Below are 18,225 nucleotides of genomic sequence, written 5' to 3'. Positions count from 1 at the left end.
CGTGCTGGTCATGCAAGTTGACATTGAAAAGGCCTTTGACATTGTGCAATGGGACTTCATTGCTTCCACAAGGAGGTGTCTAGGGTTTGGTCTTAAATTGGCCAATGTGGTTTATTTCTTGTATGCTTGCAACACGTCTTCGGGGATCCTGGAAGGGGAATTGACAGAATCGTGGCCACTTGGTTGTTCGGTTAGGCAAGGTTGCCCCCTTAGCGCTTTGATGTATGCTATTGCCACTCATCCTATGTTGATGTATCTTGATCACTTGACCTCTGTGCAGTGTCTTAATGGTTTGCAGTTACCATCGGGTCATTCATTTATTGGACAGGCTTATGCGGATGACTCGTTGTTTATGCCCCGCAATCAACAGAGCGATGTTCAAGTGATTATGAAAGCTTTCGAATTGTTTGCGATTGCGACTGGTCTTAAAGTCAACTTCCGTAAATCAAAGCTTTTACCACTCCGTTCTTGTGATTGGCATGCTCTGTTGTGGCCAGGAGAGATTGTTCCTCCAAATGTGATCACCAGGCATTTGGGTTATCCAATTGGATGGAACGTCACTCACGCAAAAAGTGGACTGGGTTATGCAACGCTTAAATGTTAAACTGCATTACTCGAAGCTTTCGACTTGGCCACTACATGTTTGCTTGAGAATCGTTCAAAGTATCCTCATGGCATATGTTCAGTTCTTTTTGCCACTGTTGCACTGACCTCGCCATTGTCTTATTTCTCTCATGTCGGCCATTTTGTCTCATTTGTGGCGAATTCATGCACACAAAAAAGGCATGTGTCTGATGTCAATGACAAAACTTTGTACACCAAAGCGCTTTGGTGGTCTAAATATTTTGGACCTGCGTCGGCATGTCCTAGCTAGGAAGGCTATGCTATTGCCTACACTTACGCAACAATCTCAGCCTTGGACTCTTATGTTTGCACACTTGAGCCAGCATGTGGTTACGTCCTCGTTTGGTCACTGGCAATCATCTATTTAAGAGGTGGTATTTGGTAAGATGGATGGCCATATTCATGAATGCTCGCTTGCTTCCACCTTGCTCTCTGCCTAGAAACAGGTTACGAATCATCTATCGTGGACTGCTCGAACGCAACAACTCCCTTCGCTTGGAGAGTCTTCATTGGAGCCGGGCCTTTTCTCTTACCTGCTCGCCTCGCCAAGCGTATTTCCTCTCCTACCGTGGCATTCAAGTGGTTGAGGATGTGGTGGATGCAGCTGGTTTCACTTTAGAGTTTCCATTTACCGCTCGCCGTTTTGGATTGGGCATGCATTATCGCCAGTACTGGAGAGAATTGCAGCGAATGTTCGTCGGTTTTTTACCCGTTTCACCCTTGGCTGATGGTGATCGCATGTCTGACTGGAATCTTCGGGAAATGCCCTTTCAAGATATTTATGCCGGCCGAGCATATGCTCTTCTTTTGCCTCAACCATGGCTTGCTAATCATTGCAACACTCTTTGGCACGTGCATAAATCGAATATTTGGTGGAGAAGGCTTCTATTTGCATTATGGGAAAGCCGTTTGCCGCTGAAGGAGCGTTTGTTTCTTTGGCGTTGTTTACTTGGTGTGCTCCCTGTGGGTACCTTTCTTAGGATGCGCCATATCCGCCATTCATGCTGTGTCCTTTGCTCATCTGCCAAGGAGGATGTTTGTCACCTCTTGTGGGATTGTTGTATTACTTGAGACTTTCTTCGTCGGGTATCTGCGTGTATGCGGCTCCGTTTTTCCACGACGGTCTTCCATAAACGGTTTTGGGCTTTTGGTATCTTCTCACCGGCGTTGCAGCACTTTGCAGTCTTCTTCATGTGGGTTAGGTTTTGGGCTTACTAGAGCCTGTGGCGACAGTGTAATGGCCATATGTTCCATCGCATTCATACAGATCCCCTGCCTTTCTTCAAACTTTCCCTTAGGCAGTCTTTACGGTTCGCCTTGGAAATTGGTGATATCACTGTAGAGATACATCAGCTTTCTTATGAATGCTTTTAGTTGTTTTGTATAGCCGAACACTTTTGTGTTCCTTCGCTTGTACTTCATCTTTTTGGTAGGTTTTCCTCTCTTTGAGGTTTCCCACATATAGATAAATCAAATTGATTTACCCAAAAAAAAAAAAAAATGTGTGTGCGTGTGTGTCCTGCTTTATTTATCTCTAGTCACTTCGGCCCCATCGAACAGGGTCCCATAAGTTGGTGAGAACTCCTCTTTAAAAATAGGCCACTCGGCAAGACTTTGTAAGTTGATAAAAACTTCTTATGTTGCTTCTGCACTTAGGGTTTAGGATCCTCGGCCGAGATCTGCATGTTGGATCTGTTCTTCAATGGCTTAACACGTCAGTAGTTTGTGACCTCTCTCTCTCTCTCTCTCTCTCTCTCTCTCTCTCTCTCTCTCTCTCTCTCTCTCTCTCTCTCTCTCTCTCTCTCTCTCTCTCTCTCTCTCTCTCCAACTGCGGATTGAGACTGGGAGATGCAACGGAGTACCAGCAGAGGCCAGGACATGCCCCTTGTGTGACATGGAGCCTGAGATAGAGCTGCATTATACATGCCACTGCCCCGTCTACTACGAGATACGAGGCCGCTTCCATTGCTTGTTCAAAGAGGGTTTTGGACCACTCTCAAGAGTCATGGGATACGAAGATCAGAGATGCCTGGGTTTGTTCTTGCTCGAGCTACGCAGACACAGAGATAGCTTGATGAATGACGAGGCTAGCCAGTCTCAAAGACGGATCACAGACTTCTTCAGAGCAGACACGGGACAGCCGCAAGAACAACTCCCACAGCAGAGCTCCCCCTAGTCTCACACCAGAGGCACACTGATCGACCGAGCGATTGAACTGGGGAAATCCAGGCGCCCACGACTGCGGAGGACTACACAGCATCGACGGAGGCTACGTCAGAAGATTCGGAGCACGCTGGCCAAGCATGCACAACGCCCGGTCAGACTACTAACCATGGAGGAGATTGATGAGATCTGCCAACGACCGATGCTATTGTGACTCAGCTATCCCAGCAAGCCGCCCATTTTTTGCTTAGTTCACATCGACCAATCTACGATCCCATAGTATAGATCTTTGTTTTGTACTGTTGTTATTTTGTTACTCTGACCTTGTATCAGATCCACCAACTTGTAACTTTCTGGTCTCATAGGTCACTATGGCCTTTTTGAAGACGTAAATATAACATTTCATTTCATTTCATTTCTCTCTCTCTCTCTCTCTCTCTCTCTCTCTCTCTCTCTCTCTCTCTCTCTCTCTCTCTCTCTCTCTCTCTCTCTCTCTCTCTCTCTCTCTCTCTCTCTCTCTCTCTCTCTCTCTCTCTCTCTCTCTCTCTCTCTCTCGTCTGCAAACAGAGGGCGCGCAGAGCAGAGGTGCCAAGCAGAGCGCAGGTCTCTCTCTCTCTCTCGTCTGCAAACAGTGAGTGACCTGGCTTGGGCTGCAGACCAGCACACAATTAGCGCATACAGCCGTTGTACAGTTTCACCCCAAGGGTGTGTGATCAAAAGGTAGCCATCGCCAAAGGAGGTCTCTCTCTCTCTCTCTCTCTCTCTCTCTCTCTCTCTCTCTCTCTCTCTCTCTCTCTCTCTCTCTCTCTCTCTCTCTCTCTCTCTCTCTCTCTCTCTCTCTCTCTCTCTCTCTCTCTCTCTCTCTCTCTCTCTCTCTCTCTCTCTCTCTCTCTCTCAGCAGGCAACGCGCGCGGTTTGGGGAGGGAGCAGTACAGCAAGACGTCCACGCAGGCAGCCCCATGGCGAGGAGCTGTTGCGGCCCCATCGCGAGGACTCTCACTCTCTCTCTCTCTCTCTCTCAGTGAGGCAGTGAGGCAGCGGGCTCACGCAGGAGACGCGGTACTCCGTGATTCCCTACGCGTAGAATGTCCTCGGCACCTCTCCTTTACCTACGCGTAGAAGGTCCTCGGCAGCCCTCCTTTACCTACGCGTAGAAGGTCTTACATTTTCTACATTAAAGTTTAAAGGTTTTCTAAACCTTGAAATAAACTCTTAAAGTTCAAAGGCTTTTAAGCTTTAAAATACACTTTTAAAGTTTGCCTTATTCTCGGTCCCTTACCTTAGTACCCTACCCCACATTTGCGGGGCGGGTTCGATGGATCCGCTTACCGAAAAGGAAGGGCCGGATGTAGATAGCTACACCACCCCCAAAAAAAAAAACAGCCACATTTAAGCGGAGAAACAGAGATACTGTACTATCACCAGGATCATTACGAGTGGGGAAAACGTCCAAGGTACGTGATGAACTAATGATGGAGAAGGTCCAGATGATGCTCAAATCAGAGCTAAACTACATGAGAGATGACATCAGGAAGGAAATGCACGCGAGCGCGGAGAGCTACAGGAATTCCATGTATGGAGACATGATGAGAGAACTAAGGGGAGAGACCCGGGGGATACAAAATGAGGAGATTCAGATCTTGAAAACAGAATTACGAAACCTAATCAAGGCCGAAGTAAATGTAACAGAATGCGTTATGCAAAAGAAACTCGCTGAGGCAGTAGCAAGCTTCGAAGCATGGAGAACAAATATGGAAAAGCACATGAGGGAAAAAGATGCAATAATTAAGGAGCTAAAAGGAGAACTTGCGGCCTGCAAATCTACAACTAAGGAGAAGGGAGACAACCAACCTTCGGTGCTCAAGGAGCTTGAGGACATGAAGGATCAAATGAAAGCTCTACGGGAAGGAGATGAACAAAAATCGAAAACGGCGGAACATCTCTTTAAGACACAAGAAAAGGTTGATGAAGCAGAGAAATGGATTGAGGATGCGAAGAAAGGGAAGACCCAGATGCCCGAGACCACACCTACCTCCACCATTATTAATATGACAATTGAGGAAGAGCAGAAAAGGAAGACTCGGGCTCTGCATGTGCGGGTAACAGGAGTCAAAGACAAAGAGAATGTAGATGAAGAAGTGAAGGAACTGCTACAACGCATGGGCATCACAGAGCCCACTCACACGAGTGCATGGAGAGTGGGCAAGAAAGGAATCGATGAGAAGGGAAACGTAAAGGATAGGGCACTTATTCTCCGCTTCCCGAATATAGAAATAAGGAAAGAATTTCTAAAGAAGAGGCCAACTCTTAAGAAAACCGGTATTTTCTTGGGAGATGACCTTACATTGGCACAAGTGGCACACATGAAAGAGTTGATGCCAGAGATCAGGGCTGCACGAGAAAAGGGGAAAATCGCCTTTTATAGAGGAGGGAAAGTAGTGGTTTTGGAAAAGCGCTCAACATGACGGTGCGAGACCTATGGGACGACGCTACAGATAGCGGCGTGGAATTGTAATGGATCATATAGGCTAGATGTAGGTGCCTTTGAAGACAGCTTTAGGGACAGAGACATAGTTTTCTACTCAGAGACACACCAGATACCGGGACAGCGTATGCCACATGTGAAGGGTTATTTATGGGAAACAGCTGGTCGACCAGACAAGAGATCTCTACAGGGTAGCCGGGGTTCAGGAGGAGTAGCAGTCTTATTTAAAGAGGAGCTGAAACCACTACTACAGATTATCAGGAAAGATGAGCAAGCAAGGTATATGTGGGTGAGAATGAGAGCCGAGACAGGTAGATTTCTATACATCGCTATATGCTACTTCCCTCCGAATACCTCAGTCTACTCCTCACCTAAAGGACAATCCCCTTTCTCCATATTGAATAATGACATATGGGAGTTCTCTAGAGATGGAGACATCGTTCTCTTAGGAGACTTTAATGCCAGAACGGCCAACTCTCAAGCAGTATTCTATGATACTTCTGAGGAAATGCTTGCAGAAGTGGATTTATCACAGAGGGGGCTTACTAGAAACTCACAGGATAAAGAACACACTGAATATGGGAGACATCTCATGGAGATGGCAACTATACATGGTTTGGCCATACTTAATGGTCTAGAGAATTTCCCGTTATCGGGGGGATTCACATGCTTCCCGCACAGGCATGGGGCCAGTACAGTGGATTATGTCATGACTTCACCAAGCTTTATTTCTAGTATCAAGGAATTTAAGGTGGGACCCAGACCGGTTGGGATTGCAGTGGATCATGCTCTATTGACCTTATCCATCTCCTTCCAATACAATGCCTCTCAAGTACAAAGGAAGAAGACACACACAAGATATATTTTCACGCCAGAAACTGATTCAGTCTATGTGGAAAAGATCTATAATAGGATGTGGACAGCCGAGCCAGTATATACTGTAGAGGAGATTACTTCTCAATTAACAGAGATACTACATGGAGCAGCACAAGAGGCATACCCACATACTCAACCTGATCAGAAGAGAGTAGCTGGGAACATGCCTCAAAACAGCTGGTATGACGAGGAATGCAGAGAGACGAGAACCCAGGTCCAGAAAGAGCTTACACTTGGGATCATCACATATAAGCAGTCTCGGATTGCTCTTCGGCGTATAGTACGTCGCAAGAAAAGGGCATTTTTAGCCAAACTGGAGAAGGAATTATATCAGCTCTTCTTGAGTCAGGACTCACATGAGGCATGGCGCTTATTTCACGAGGACTCACCGCCTCCGACGATTACTTCTCCTGAGATATGGGGTCAATATGTAACATCATTATATATGGTATCTGGACAGCCTCCATTACCAGATCCACTAGAGCCATGCCCTGCTACTAGTACTTTCTTTACTATGGAAATGGTGGAAAAAGCCATTGATAAGATGAAGACAAGAAGAGCATATGATCATGATGGTTTAGTAGCAGAACATTTGATCCATGCCAGGGATCTACTTTCAGAAGTCCTTGCTCGTCTGTTTAATCGGGTCATGTGTGAAGGATTCCCTGAATCTTGGAAATTATCTACTATTGTACCTATTTTCAAGTCAGGGGATCCTATGATACCCGGGAACTACCGTACCATTATGGTAGGTCACACTTTGACCCGACTGTACGCATCCATTCTTGAACAAAAATTGAGTAGATGGGCAGAGAATCAGGGCATAAGGGCAACGGGACAAGCTGGATTCAAAAGGGGTTATTCCACTTTAGATCATATTCTTACGCTCAGAGCCATTATTGAAGAAGGAAGAGCAAATGGGAGAAGAATGTATTGTTGCTTTGTGGATTTTCGAAAAGCTTTTGATACAGTACCGAGGGCCAGATTGATGCACAGGATGCAAGAGTTAGGGGTCCCCAAAGAGATTATTTGGGGGATCATGGCCTTATACGGATCAGTAACTGGTTATGTACGTACTCCAGAAGGGGATTCCGACATTGTTCACTCCACCGTTGGAGTAAAGCAAGGATGCCCACTGTCCCCAACTTTATTTGGTATGTACATAGATGAGGTATCAGATTACATTGATAGAGAAGGTGACAGAGGTGCTCAACTTGCAGGGTCATGGATCCCGTTGCTGTTGTATGCAGATGATATTGTATTGATAGCAGAATCACCAGATGGAATGCAGAGGCAGCTAGATGCTTTACATAAATTCGCGGAGGACAGTGGACTGTCGGTAAACTTGGGTAAAACCAAAGTTATGGTGTTTAACACCACACCGCAGTGGGTTAGGAGATCGGCACCTACATTTGCACATGGCCAGGATACAGTAGAGTACACAGATGCATACACATACCTTGGGGTGGTATTTGCAGGACCGAAGTTTACTCTTAAGAAAGCAGCGGATGCTAGATTATCCAGAGCCTCTGCAGCCCTGGGAGGGTTGGAGAGGATGTGTTCACAAGTGCAATTTCAGGAACCATGAACAAAACTTTGGCTCTTTGATACTGTGGTGGCTTCGACTATGCTTTATGGGGTCCAGATTTGGGGACCATCTGTGGATCAGGATAATTGGAAGTCAATGGAGAGACCTTTGGTATCTATGATTTCCCGAATGATTAGAGCCAAGGCCTCCGTACCACACGCGATTACCCGAGCGGAACTAGCGGCCCCTCCGATAGAAATTGAAGCTCTTACCAGATCAGTGTCCTTTATACATGGTTTGTGGGATACAAATAATGGCCGATATACTAGACTGGCCCTCGAATCCTCTCGACAATTGGCAATGAAAGGGGATACATCATGCTGGTATGCACAACTGTCCTCGTGGTTTCAGAGACACGGGTTCAGTATGGAAAGATTGCCCCCCTTCCAATACTCTCTTGAGGCTCCATCACTGGCAATTACACGAAAGGAGATTAATAAAATCATCCGACAGGGATCTTATACAGTTGGATACTAAGAGGACATGGGTAGACCCTACACAAGAATTGGGCACGAAGATGGCCGACTACAAAGAAAACTTCCTACAACTATCTGAAGATGGATTTGTGATTCGCCCGAGTTACATGGATACCCACCTGTCTCATGGGGTGAGATGTGCTATTGGTCAGATTCGTACATCCTCACACCAGTTGGAAATTGAATTTGGCAGATTTAGGGGAATCCCACCTGAGAGCAGAATTTGCAAGTTATGCGGAATGGAGCCGGAGACAGAATTACACTATATATGCCATTGCACAGTATACTACGAGATACATGGGTTTTTTCACTGCCTCTTTAAAGAGGGCTTTGGACCTCTAGATAGAATCATGCAATACCAAGATCAAAGATGCTTAGGCTTGTACCTACTGGAACTACATCGGCACAGGGATAATCTAATGAGAAGACAAAGAGCACTACAGCCTCAGAGGCAGATCACAGACTTCTTCGGATCGAGAGAAGCAGGAGTGGAAGGGGAAGCAAGAGGCCAGCAGCCAACACAAAGGAGTACCCACATTCTCCCCAAAGGCACCCTAATTGACAGAGCAATTGAGCTTAGGAAATCGAGACGACCACGACCAAGATGCAGAAGCACACTTCACCGGAGGAGACTACAACAAAGGATTAGAAGCATTCTAGCTAGACACCCAGAATGATCCTAAGAAGTTTATTTAATACTTTGTATTTAGTTTCACATTTAAATTTCACACTTAGTACTTCAGTACTAAGGTACCTAGACATTGTAACAGATTCACCACTTTTGTATCAGTTTGGTCTCATAGGTCATTCTGGCCTTTTGAAGACGTTAATATAACATTTCATTTCATTTCATTTTCTCTCTCTCTCTCTCTCTCTCTCTCTCTCTCTCTCTCTCTCTCTCTCTCTCTCTCTCTCTCTCTCTCTCTCTCTCTCTCTCTCTCTCTCTCTCTCTCTCTCTCTCTCTCTCTCTCTCTCTCTCTCTCTCTCTCTCTCTCTCAGGTTTCGCCAACGCGAGTTAAGATCTCTCTCCAACCCGAGCAGTCAGCCCATTACTCAGCGTGAGCAAGTTTCACTGGCATGAGCACGTTTTGTCAGGACACTAGTGCGCAGGAGGGACCAGTAGGCAATGACCAGTGCAGTCATAATAATCAATATCTAATTCTCCTATATGATTTTCTCATGTTAAACTGATCATTTAATATGGGGAAGTGCCAGGGGAGAAAAAGCTAGAATATTGGTTAAGCTAGCAGACTGGCCACAATAGGGATCCAAAAGAGGGAAAATAGGGATCCAAAGGGGGGGGCATCTGTAAAAGAGCCATGTGCAACAATGGGCTCAAAAGACCCTAAGGTTCAGCCCATTAAGACTTCCAAAATGCTAAGGTTCCAAAATTCAAAGGTTGTGTCCAAAGGCCAAACACTAGGGAAATTGGATGCTTAGTGTGTGTCACAAAAAGTCTTTATCAATCCCTACATAGGAGGGGGCGAGCCTTGCAAGTAGGGGATGAGAGAGAAACTCACACACACACACAAGCTCCCTTTGTACACAAGGGGACAGAGGGACACATGTCAGCTCCCTCTTTCCCCTTTGTACACAAGGGGAAAGAGGGACACATGTCAGCTCCCTAGCCGAGATGCCCACAAGGTGTACTCAAATCCTATAGGATGGCCTTGGAGGTGGACCAATGAGAATTAGGCTAGAGTAAATCTAGTTTAATTAATTTAAAAACACTTAATAAAAGAACCAATAAGAATTAAGCTCTCTAGAAGACTATTGGACAGTCTCCCAAGGGGACCAATGAGCATTCAACAGCCAAATGGCTTGCCGGATTCCTATTGGCCAAGAGGCAAAGGGGTCCAATGAGAGTTTAGTTGAATTAAATAATTACCTAAAGCTCTCACAAAAGGGGAAAGGGAGACACGTGTCAGAAGGCTATCACTTATGCTACTTAATTACCATTGGCTAAGCCTTGGGAGGTCCAATAGGATGCTAGCAAGAGCAAATAGCAAGAGGGGTCGACCAAGAGAGAGGGGGCTGATTTTTCAAAGGCATTATCACCTACACACTCACACTAGCTCATGTGTGAAGAAAAGAAGACTCTCTCCTTCTCAAGCGTTAATGGAAAGCTTATCACCTACTACAAGCTTGTGAGAAGGGAGGCCTACACCAACAACTCTTGGCTTTGTGATGCAAATCCAACCAAGAGCCAAGCTTCAATGCATGCTCATCTCCTCTACCATGCTAATTACTAAGCTAAGCTATGCTAATATGAGTGATTATGTGAGGAGACGTACATCTTTCTCGTAAGAATACTCCTTCTTCCTCTCAATCTACTCTCATACCCTGCTAGCTCTCACCATCTTCGAAGGTGTGTGAGGTCTTGGGTCTGAGACCGTGAGGGAATTGATGTTGTGTTTGATAAGTGTTTTGCGTAGTGCATGAAGTTTCCATCTTCATTGCACTAGCTAGTATTGAAGGAACACAAGAAATTGTATTGTAAAATGTCTCTCTTGATGGGAGAAACCATAATACAAAGCCTTTTGGAGGGGGGACCGGCTCCATGTAAATCCGGTCCTCAACTGTTGTCAATTGCTTAATTTCTCTCTCTTTTGAAGTATTATTCATGCTATCTAACTAGGTGTTATGCTTTTTGTTGCTTTCTCCACCAAGCACTCTTGTTATTATCATTAGGAATCTATTATAATGAAATGCTCACTATGTTCATGCTATTTTCCGCTACACACAAGTTACTAGGCCATTAAATGTTACATTCGTATCAGAGCACAAGGTTTCTCTTTTCTTGCTCAAGAAGGGAGGTCCTCAAGCTAGCTATAAATGGTTGGTACTATTAATTGCATGTGAGTAAGTAGAATAGGGATTTTTCAACCTTGCAGTGCACCTGCCTTTGTGCAATTAACGGAGCATCACCGTCGAGAGCTATGGTCTTAATAGTGGAGTCCTACGGGGCTTTCCTACGGCTTAACCACTATTGAGCTATTAGAAGCTTGACAGGAGCCGGTGCTGTTTTGGTGTTGAACGACCCTCTCTTCTATTCCTTGCAATGAATGGTATTCGAGCCACGGGTACAGTAGCTTGAGTGCTTTTTCTAAAGGGGTAAAGAGGAGTAGCAACTAGGGCTTGAAGTGCCAAAGCATAGGCGGGGGCGGCAATGGCGGGAGCGGCTGCAACAGGGGGTCGACAACGGAGGTAATGGCGGGCTGGGCTGTAGCAGCGGCAATGGCGCGAGCTGCTACAGCAGGGGTGGGCAGCGCGCGGACGAGCAGAGCAGCGAGGGCTAGCGGGTGGGCAAAGTGGGCGGGCCCCTAGGGGGGGCGGGAGGGGGCCAATGGCGCAGCGAAGGGAATACAACAGCAGCGAGCGCACTTAAGGAAGGCCTAGCAGCTTGCAAAAATACCCTTGCAAAAGAGGGAGAAAAATCAACCTCAATGATAAAGGAGCTTGAAAGCATTAAGGAGCAGGTAAAAACTCTACGGGAGGAGGAAGAGCAAAAGGCACGAACAACCTCTTCATGGCAAAGTACCTATTCAAACAAGAGAAGGTTGATAAAGCTAAAAAGTGGATGGAGGACGCAAAGAAAGGAAAAGATAAGATGCATGAAGCCACACCGACATCCACTATCATCAATATGCAGGTCTCAAAAATAATGGAAAAGTCGAAGAAGAAGTACAAGAGCTCTTGAAGCGCATGGGTGTTTCTGAACCCACACACAGAGGTGCTTGGAGAGTTGGCAAGAAGGGAAGGAATGAGAAAGGAAGTCCCAAGGAAAGAGCACTCATTATACATTTCCCTACGTTGGAAGCTAGGAAGAAATTCCGGAAGAAGAGACCAACACTCAAGCAAACTAGGATATTTTTGGGTGATGACCTCACTCTAACACAAGAAGCACACGTGCAAGAGCTGATGCGAGAGATCAAGGCGGCAAGAGAGTTGCTTTCTACAGGGGAGGGAGAGTAGTGGTGTTGAAAAAACGCACCGCATGACGATGAGAGACCTATAGGACCAACCTTAAATGGCAGCATGGAATTGTAATGGATCAATGAGGCTAGATGTAGGCACATTTGAGGATAGCTTTAAGGAAAGAGACATTATTTTTTACTCGGAGACGCATCACTCCTCCCGGCACATTACCTAGAGTGACGGGATACCATTGGGAGACTACTTGTAGGCGGATGTGAGATCAACGCATAGAGGACGTGAGTCAGGAGGTGTGGCAGTCCTATTCTAGGAGAAGCTTCAACCCCTCATTTGTATTGTTCAGAGAGATGAGCAAGCCAGATATATGTTGGCCAAAGTGAGAGCGGAGATAAGGAGGCCACTCTACATTGAAATATGCTCCATCACATCTCATTATGTATCGCGCAAGCCCCAAGGGGCAATCACCCTACATGATATTGCATGAGGACATATGGGAGTTCTCTAGGGATGGAGATGTCATTCTTCAAGGAGACTTTAATGCCAAGACAGGTCAATCTCAGACAGCTTTCTACGATACCTTACAGGAAATGTGGAGAGAATTGGATGTCAATGATATGGGATTGGCCAGGTGTTCGTAGGATGAGGAGCACACTAGATATGGGGAATATCTGACAGATATGGGGACTGCACATGGATTGGCCATCTTGAATGGCCTCCAGTGATTTCCAATGTCGAGTGGGTTCACTTGTTTTCCTCATAGACATGGGGCTAGTGCACGTGTGCACATGTGCGCAGCGTGAGAGAGAGAGAGAGAGAGAGAGAGAGAGAGAGAGAGAGAGAGAGGAAGAAGAAGAAGAAGAGAGTTTTAACTTCGTAGGAAACTATCCTGAGAGAGAGAGAGAGAGAGAGAGAGAGAGAGAGAGAGTAGACCACAAAGTTCCATAGTTACCCGAAACGCGGAACGGGAACAGCGACGGGGACCCTTGTGGAACGGGGGAATGGCCAGGGGTCCGGAATGGGAATAGGGCGGAACGGGAGGCATAAAAAACACCCAAATAATGCAATTTTTAGCTCTACATGTTTGAAGTTTGAATACAAGTAGTATTAGAGTCCTTTGACTCTTAACACTCACAGAAAACTCGATTGAAGACCCCTAGGCCATGGATGATGCGAGAGGGAGAGAGAGACTCGAGAGGGAGGGAGAGGGAGAGAGCTTGAGAGAGAGAGAGAGGGAGAGAGCTTAAGAGTGAGAGGGAGAGACTCAAGCGAGGGAGAAAGCTTGAGACTCAAGAGTCGAGAGAGCGTAAGGCTTAAGCCTTAGACCTTGCTTAAGGCTTAAGCCTTAGACCTTGAGGGCATGTGGATTTGCTTGAGAAGGAAATGGGTGTGAGGGGGTGCATTTTGAGTCCTTGCACACTTTGAAAAACACCTAATGCTCACTACAAATTTGCAAAAGATTGCCCATTTCTCACCATTTTTGAGATTTGGCCATTCCGGTATAAATTGGTCACCCGGAACGGTAAAATGTTCCGAGACGTTCCGGCCTGGCAGGGGGTGAGGGAACGGCGTTCCGGTGTTCCAGAGCCTAGGGAACGCGTTCCCCGATAACTATGCCACAAACGCAAGATATGGTGAAGAGGGGGTGATCAGCCCCTCATGACTACCATGAGCAGAAGACCCTCAGTACAATCAATATGATGGAAGTGGGTACCCCCTGGCCCTTTAAATAGTTGCCCAAGGGGAGGTAGGGCAATGCTTGGAAAAATCCCCCACAACCCAACAAGAAACTGATATATGGAAATATATGTGTGGACGCCCGGACAAAAGTGGGTGGCCGGCCTAGTGTGGGCGGCCGGACAATGATGCAGTCTAAATGCATATGCAAAGGGTGGCTAGCTCGGAGGCACACTAGCCGTACATGTATGCCCTAGACCTGTGAAGCAGCAGAGTGGTGTAAGTCAACACCCCCTCTCAGCACTTGATGTTGAACAAACCGTATGACGCCGAAGATGTGAGGCAAATGATAAAGATGTCTACTACGATGTCCACTGAAGGACAATACTCCATGAGTATAGCAACAGTCTAGGGTGTCCCAACCTCCGAGAGATCTCCATGGTAAAGTGTCGTCACGAGCAATGTAGCAAACTGCTGTACTCCGCCGATACAGGGTGAAGATATTGCGTGAAGGTCCCGAACTGAGTGTGAAAAACAACTCCTTGTCGTGAAAGAAGTGCCAATAGACCTGCAAGTGTCCTGCCCAATAGGATCTGTGGTGTCTGTAGTCAAAGCCTCTGGAGAAAATTGAGTAACAATCTAGCCTACACACACTCACACGTGCACACAATGTTTGTCTATCACCCACCTTAGCTAGCACGATCCCATTCCCATCCAGTGGTATCAGAGCCATGGTGTGCTAGCTAGGTTTGTTGTTATGCATTTGTGTGTTAGTGATTAGCATCTCCATTAGAGTGATTAGTATTTCTTAACCATCGTTCTGGTCCAGTGGCATTTTCCGTAACTAGTTGCATCTCTCACTAAATTAAGCCCTAATCTAGCTATGTGTGGCCATGTCCTTGGCACACCCAAGAGGCCACTACCCTCCATGGCTAGATAGGCTTGATTAGGAAGAGTATCCACTTTTGTGTATGCATTTAGGACACATTTTGCATCGATTTTCTAGTACTTTGCATCTTCAATTAATCCATTCCTTTGCTCATTATTGCAAATCATTGCTTGTGTGTGGGAAATGCTCGACGAGAGCTTTCCATAGACTCCTCCAGTGCCCTATTCCGACACTCCTACCCCATTCAATTTTATTTCTATATTTAGGTGTGTGGGCATTTATGTGTGTGCGCACCCCTGCCAAACTAAGGATAAGTATTCTTTTTCGGGTAAACTCTCACAAGCAAAACCACGAGGGCTCAATGTCTAGCACAGTATCTATAGTATGTTGACTTGTGTGGTCGTGGGTTCAAAGTGAGCTACCATTATCGGGCAAGTCTGACAGGGACGTGAGTTAGGCGGTAAATTACAACTTTTTTCGAGTTCGAGTCTGTTGGACTTGATTCCCACGCACACTCAGTCTTTTCGAGCCACCTATAGACGCCAAATGGCCTTCAATCAACCCTAAAAAAGGCAGCGTCGGATCTGTAAGCAGGTGCTCCCGCGGCCTTGCTTGTCCACAACTGCCAGCCGAGCTCCAGTTCCCGCGGCCAGTATCGCCCAAGAGGCTTAAGATTACCCCCTTACCGAGGGGCCCATCCCGCGACCTAGTATCTGCAACGCTCCAACAAGCAAGAGGACATTCCCGCGGCTACTTCCTGCAAACCTTCAAATTTCAAGAACCTCCAAGGCCAAGGCATTAGAGGTTGTTCTCACTATAGTAGCACCAAGTGCTCGTCCATCTAAGGGCATTTTCCTAGCAGCAAATCCAATTCAAGAACTTCAAAGAGCTCACCCAAAGGCTCTCTCCCACAAGCAAAAATCTACAAGCACGAGGCTTCAAAGGTAGTTTCTTGTGCATAGCTCTCAAGAGCTTTACGTCAGCAAAATTGCCTACTCTCCTCCAAGATATTCACGTAATCATGCCAGGCTTGCTGAAGGTTACAACGGGCTTCAAACCCCTTAGTCACATCCTCATGCAATCAGACCAATTGCAGACATTGACCATGATGTGCAAGTCAGCTTATCAGCTAAGCCAACAAGTTTAAATCGGCCAACCAAATTCCCATATAATCAGGAAATTTGCAGCAGCACAAACAACAACCAACTCAATTTTATCACCTGTGAAACTTGATGGAACAAATCATAAACACTTACTCTACAATATTGTTGAAGTGCTTCCAAATCGGAGGCATTAGACTTCCTCATCTGGTCCAATTGTAACTTCAACTTTTCATTCTGTGGAGATATAAAATATGAATGAATAGGTTAAATTTGTAAGGTTCACCTTCTGCACAGAGTATTTTTTAGGAGAATAAAGTGCAAGCGCACAGTCCCAAAGAATCAAAACACGCCTTAGAACTATTAAAACCTCTCTTTTGTCTGAGTTATCCTGCTCCAAATCTGATAATAACCTGCTCTTCTAGGGTGTGAAGCTTCTCACTGTGCTCTTCAAAATCAACAACTAGCTCTTCCAGCTTTTGGTTCAAGCTGTCGAGTGAGATTGGGTGAGAAGCCTGGATAGCTTCCAAGTGTTTAGTTGCTTCTTCTAAAGCATCCAGACGATCCAACTTCTTGTTTGCTTCTTCTAAAGCATCCAAGCGACCAAGAGTAGAGGGAACATCCAGGTCATCAAGCCGCTTCATGTTGTTTGCGTTCGCATTCAATCTGTAAGTATAGCAGAACCAGTCATTAGACTGAGGAGACTATGTCTCTCCAAAAACAAAACATACAAATTTTGTATGGAGAGGATGACGTGTTCAAACAGTTACCCCTGTTGAAGAGATTGTAAACGTTCTTCGACCATTTGCGACCAACGTTGCTGCTGCTCCATTTCAATCTCCTTGGCATCCTTCATCTCCTTCACAGCATTCTGGCTGCCATGTTCACTCATCTATAAGAAAAATGCACGCATGGTGATGCAATGAAAAGGGGACAAAGAGGAAACATGTTCATACCATAACTGGCCCAGCTCTTCCTTCAGACCCAGAAATTTTTTGCCTTGTTCCTCTGCTTTCTCAAGGCGCAAAGCCTGAAATGAGAAAATAATTGAGAGATCTGCATGGAAAAACACTCGTGTGTTTATGGATCCTCTGTGTGTATACTAAGGTACATGGGAGCAAGCAACGAGTGAGTGTGTGTGTGTGTGTGTGTGTGTGTGTGTGTGTGTGTGTGTGTGTGTGTGTGTGTGTGTTGTTGTTGGGGTTGGGGTTTGGGGGGTCGGAGTGTACGTCGGGTACACCTGGGTTGCAATTTTGTCACAGAGGGAGTGAAGAATGGAATGAAGCCTGTCCCAGTGCAGCGAGGCAACTACAGGAACGTGATGCACCGACAACACGTCCCGTATGATCTGCAGGTCGCCATCCTCCGCTTCCGCTTCCGCCATCTTTCTTCTTTTCTTGAGCTCTTTACTCTGAGAAGAGACGGAGCTAGTGTTTGGCCGTCCTATTGGATAGTTCCTGCTCCTCCTCCTCCCGGTGCGCCCGGTGGAAGAGCAGGCTTTGCGAATGAGAGCAGAGGGGGCGCGATTTTGAATTCTAATTCCACACTCTATGAACTTTTTGGCCTTTAAAGTTTAGGCCTACTCATAGGGCCAAAGGCTCAATTGTGGCAAGCTCTTAAACGTCCAATTCAATTCGCAGTTATTCATGGAATGCAAGTAACTAAAGACAACAGCACGCCTGAGTTTTGCTTTGTTAGTTAGTCCGATATTTGTATAAACTGTATTCAGTGTTTAAAGCTCTTAATATTGAAGAGATTAAGTATTAGGAAATATGGATAGCAATAAAATTTATGGAGGTCAAAGGTCATCATAAAATATATTATTTTGTTGAATTTGCAATATATGGAGAACAATTTACTACCTTCAAGTTTTTAAAAATGGTGGTATAAATATGTTCTTATCGCAAAGTGGTTTGGTAGCAATTGCCTATGGATTGGATCATCAACATACAAGCATACGTAACCACTTCAGTGCACCTTTAGTAGATCGCCCATACTTGAAAAACATTCTTGCCAAATATCAAAGCCAAGTTTGATTCTGGATTGAGACTCTTTGGAACAATGGATATCTGAATGTTTTTGCTTTCCATGGTGAGCTTGACATAAGACTCAACTAGTATGTGACCCACGCGTTGCTGCAACGAAGAAAAGCATGGCAGTTGGATCTCTCTCTCTCTCTCTCTCTCTCTCTCTCTCTCTCTCTCTCTCTCTCTCTCTCATGTGTGAGGAGAATGGAATTGTAGTCCTTGGAATCACTCTAAGAAGAAAACCCATGTACACTCATTACCTTGAGCACCTATTAGCTACTACCAAGTGCTCCCATGGAAGCAAGCGATGCTTGTCCGCTTTTCGCCACCACCTCACAATCGAGTTACTGTTGTTGAACATCGCGGCACCACCGCTTAGCCTATCGT

General features: G+C 45.8%; 1 protein-coding gene across 3 annotated transcripts in view; it reads right to left on the bottom strand.

The window, feature by feature from the left end:
- LOC147421434 (uncharacterized) overlaps positions 1-17,327 on the bottom strand; it is a 76,770-nt gene extending 59,443 nt beyond the window's left edge. For all 3 annotated transcript variants that reach the window (XR_015186840.1, XM_086503538.1, XM_086503537.1), the window contains exons 1-5: positions 17,052-17,327; positions 16,768-16,841; positions 16,582-16,686; positions 16,225-16,477; positions 15,968-16,048 (exon numbers count right to left, since the gene is read on the bottom strand). Coding sequence is in view for 2 of the 3 variants with exons in the window: in XM_086503538.1 (XP_086359664.1) it covers positions 15,968-16,048; positions 16,225-16,477; positions 16,582-16,686; positions 16,768-16,841; positions 17,052-17,195 (657 nt within the window). In the remaining variant the exon portion in view is untranslated. The remainder of the gene's footprint in view (positions 1-15,967; positions 16,049-16,224; positions 16,478-16,581; positions 16,687-16,767; positions 16,842-17,051) is intronic.
- Between the last annotated feature and the right edge of the window lie 898 nt (positions 17,328-18,225).

Source organism: Adiantum capillus-veneris, chromosome 27, assembly GCF_014529385.1.
Source record: "Adiantum capillus-veneris isolate H3 chromosome 27, ASM1452938v2, whole genome shotgun sequence".
Classification (NCBI taxonomy): domain Eukaryota; kingdom Viridiplantae; phylum Streptophyta; class Polypodiopsida; order Polypodiales; family Pteridaceae; genus Adiantum; species Adiantum capillus-veneris.
This window is presented reverse-complemented; position numbering and strand designations above follow the sequence as displayed.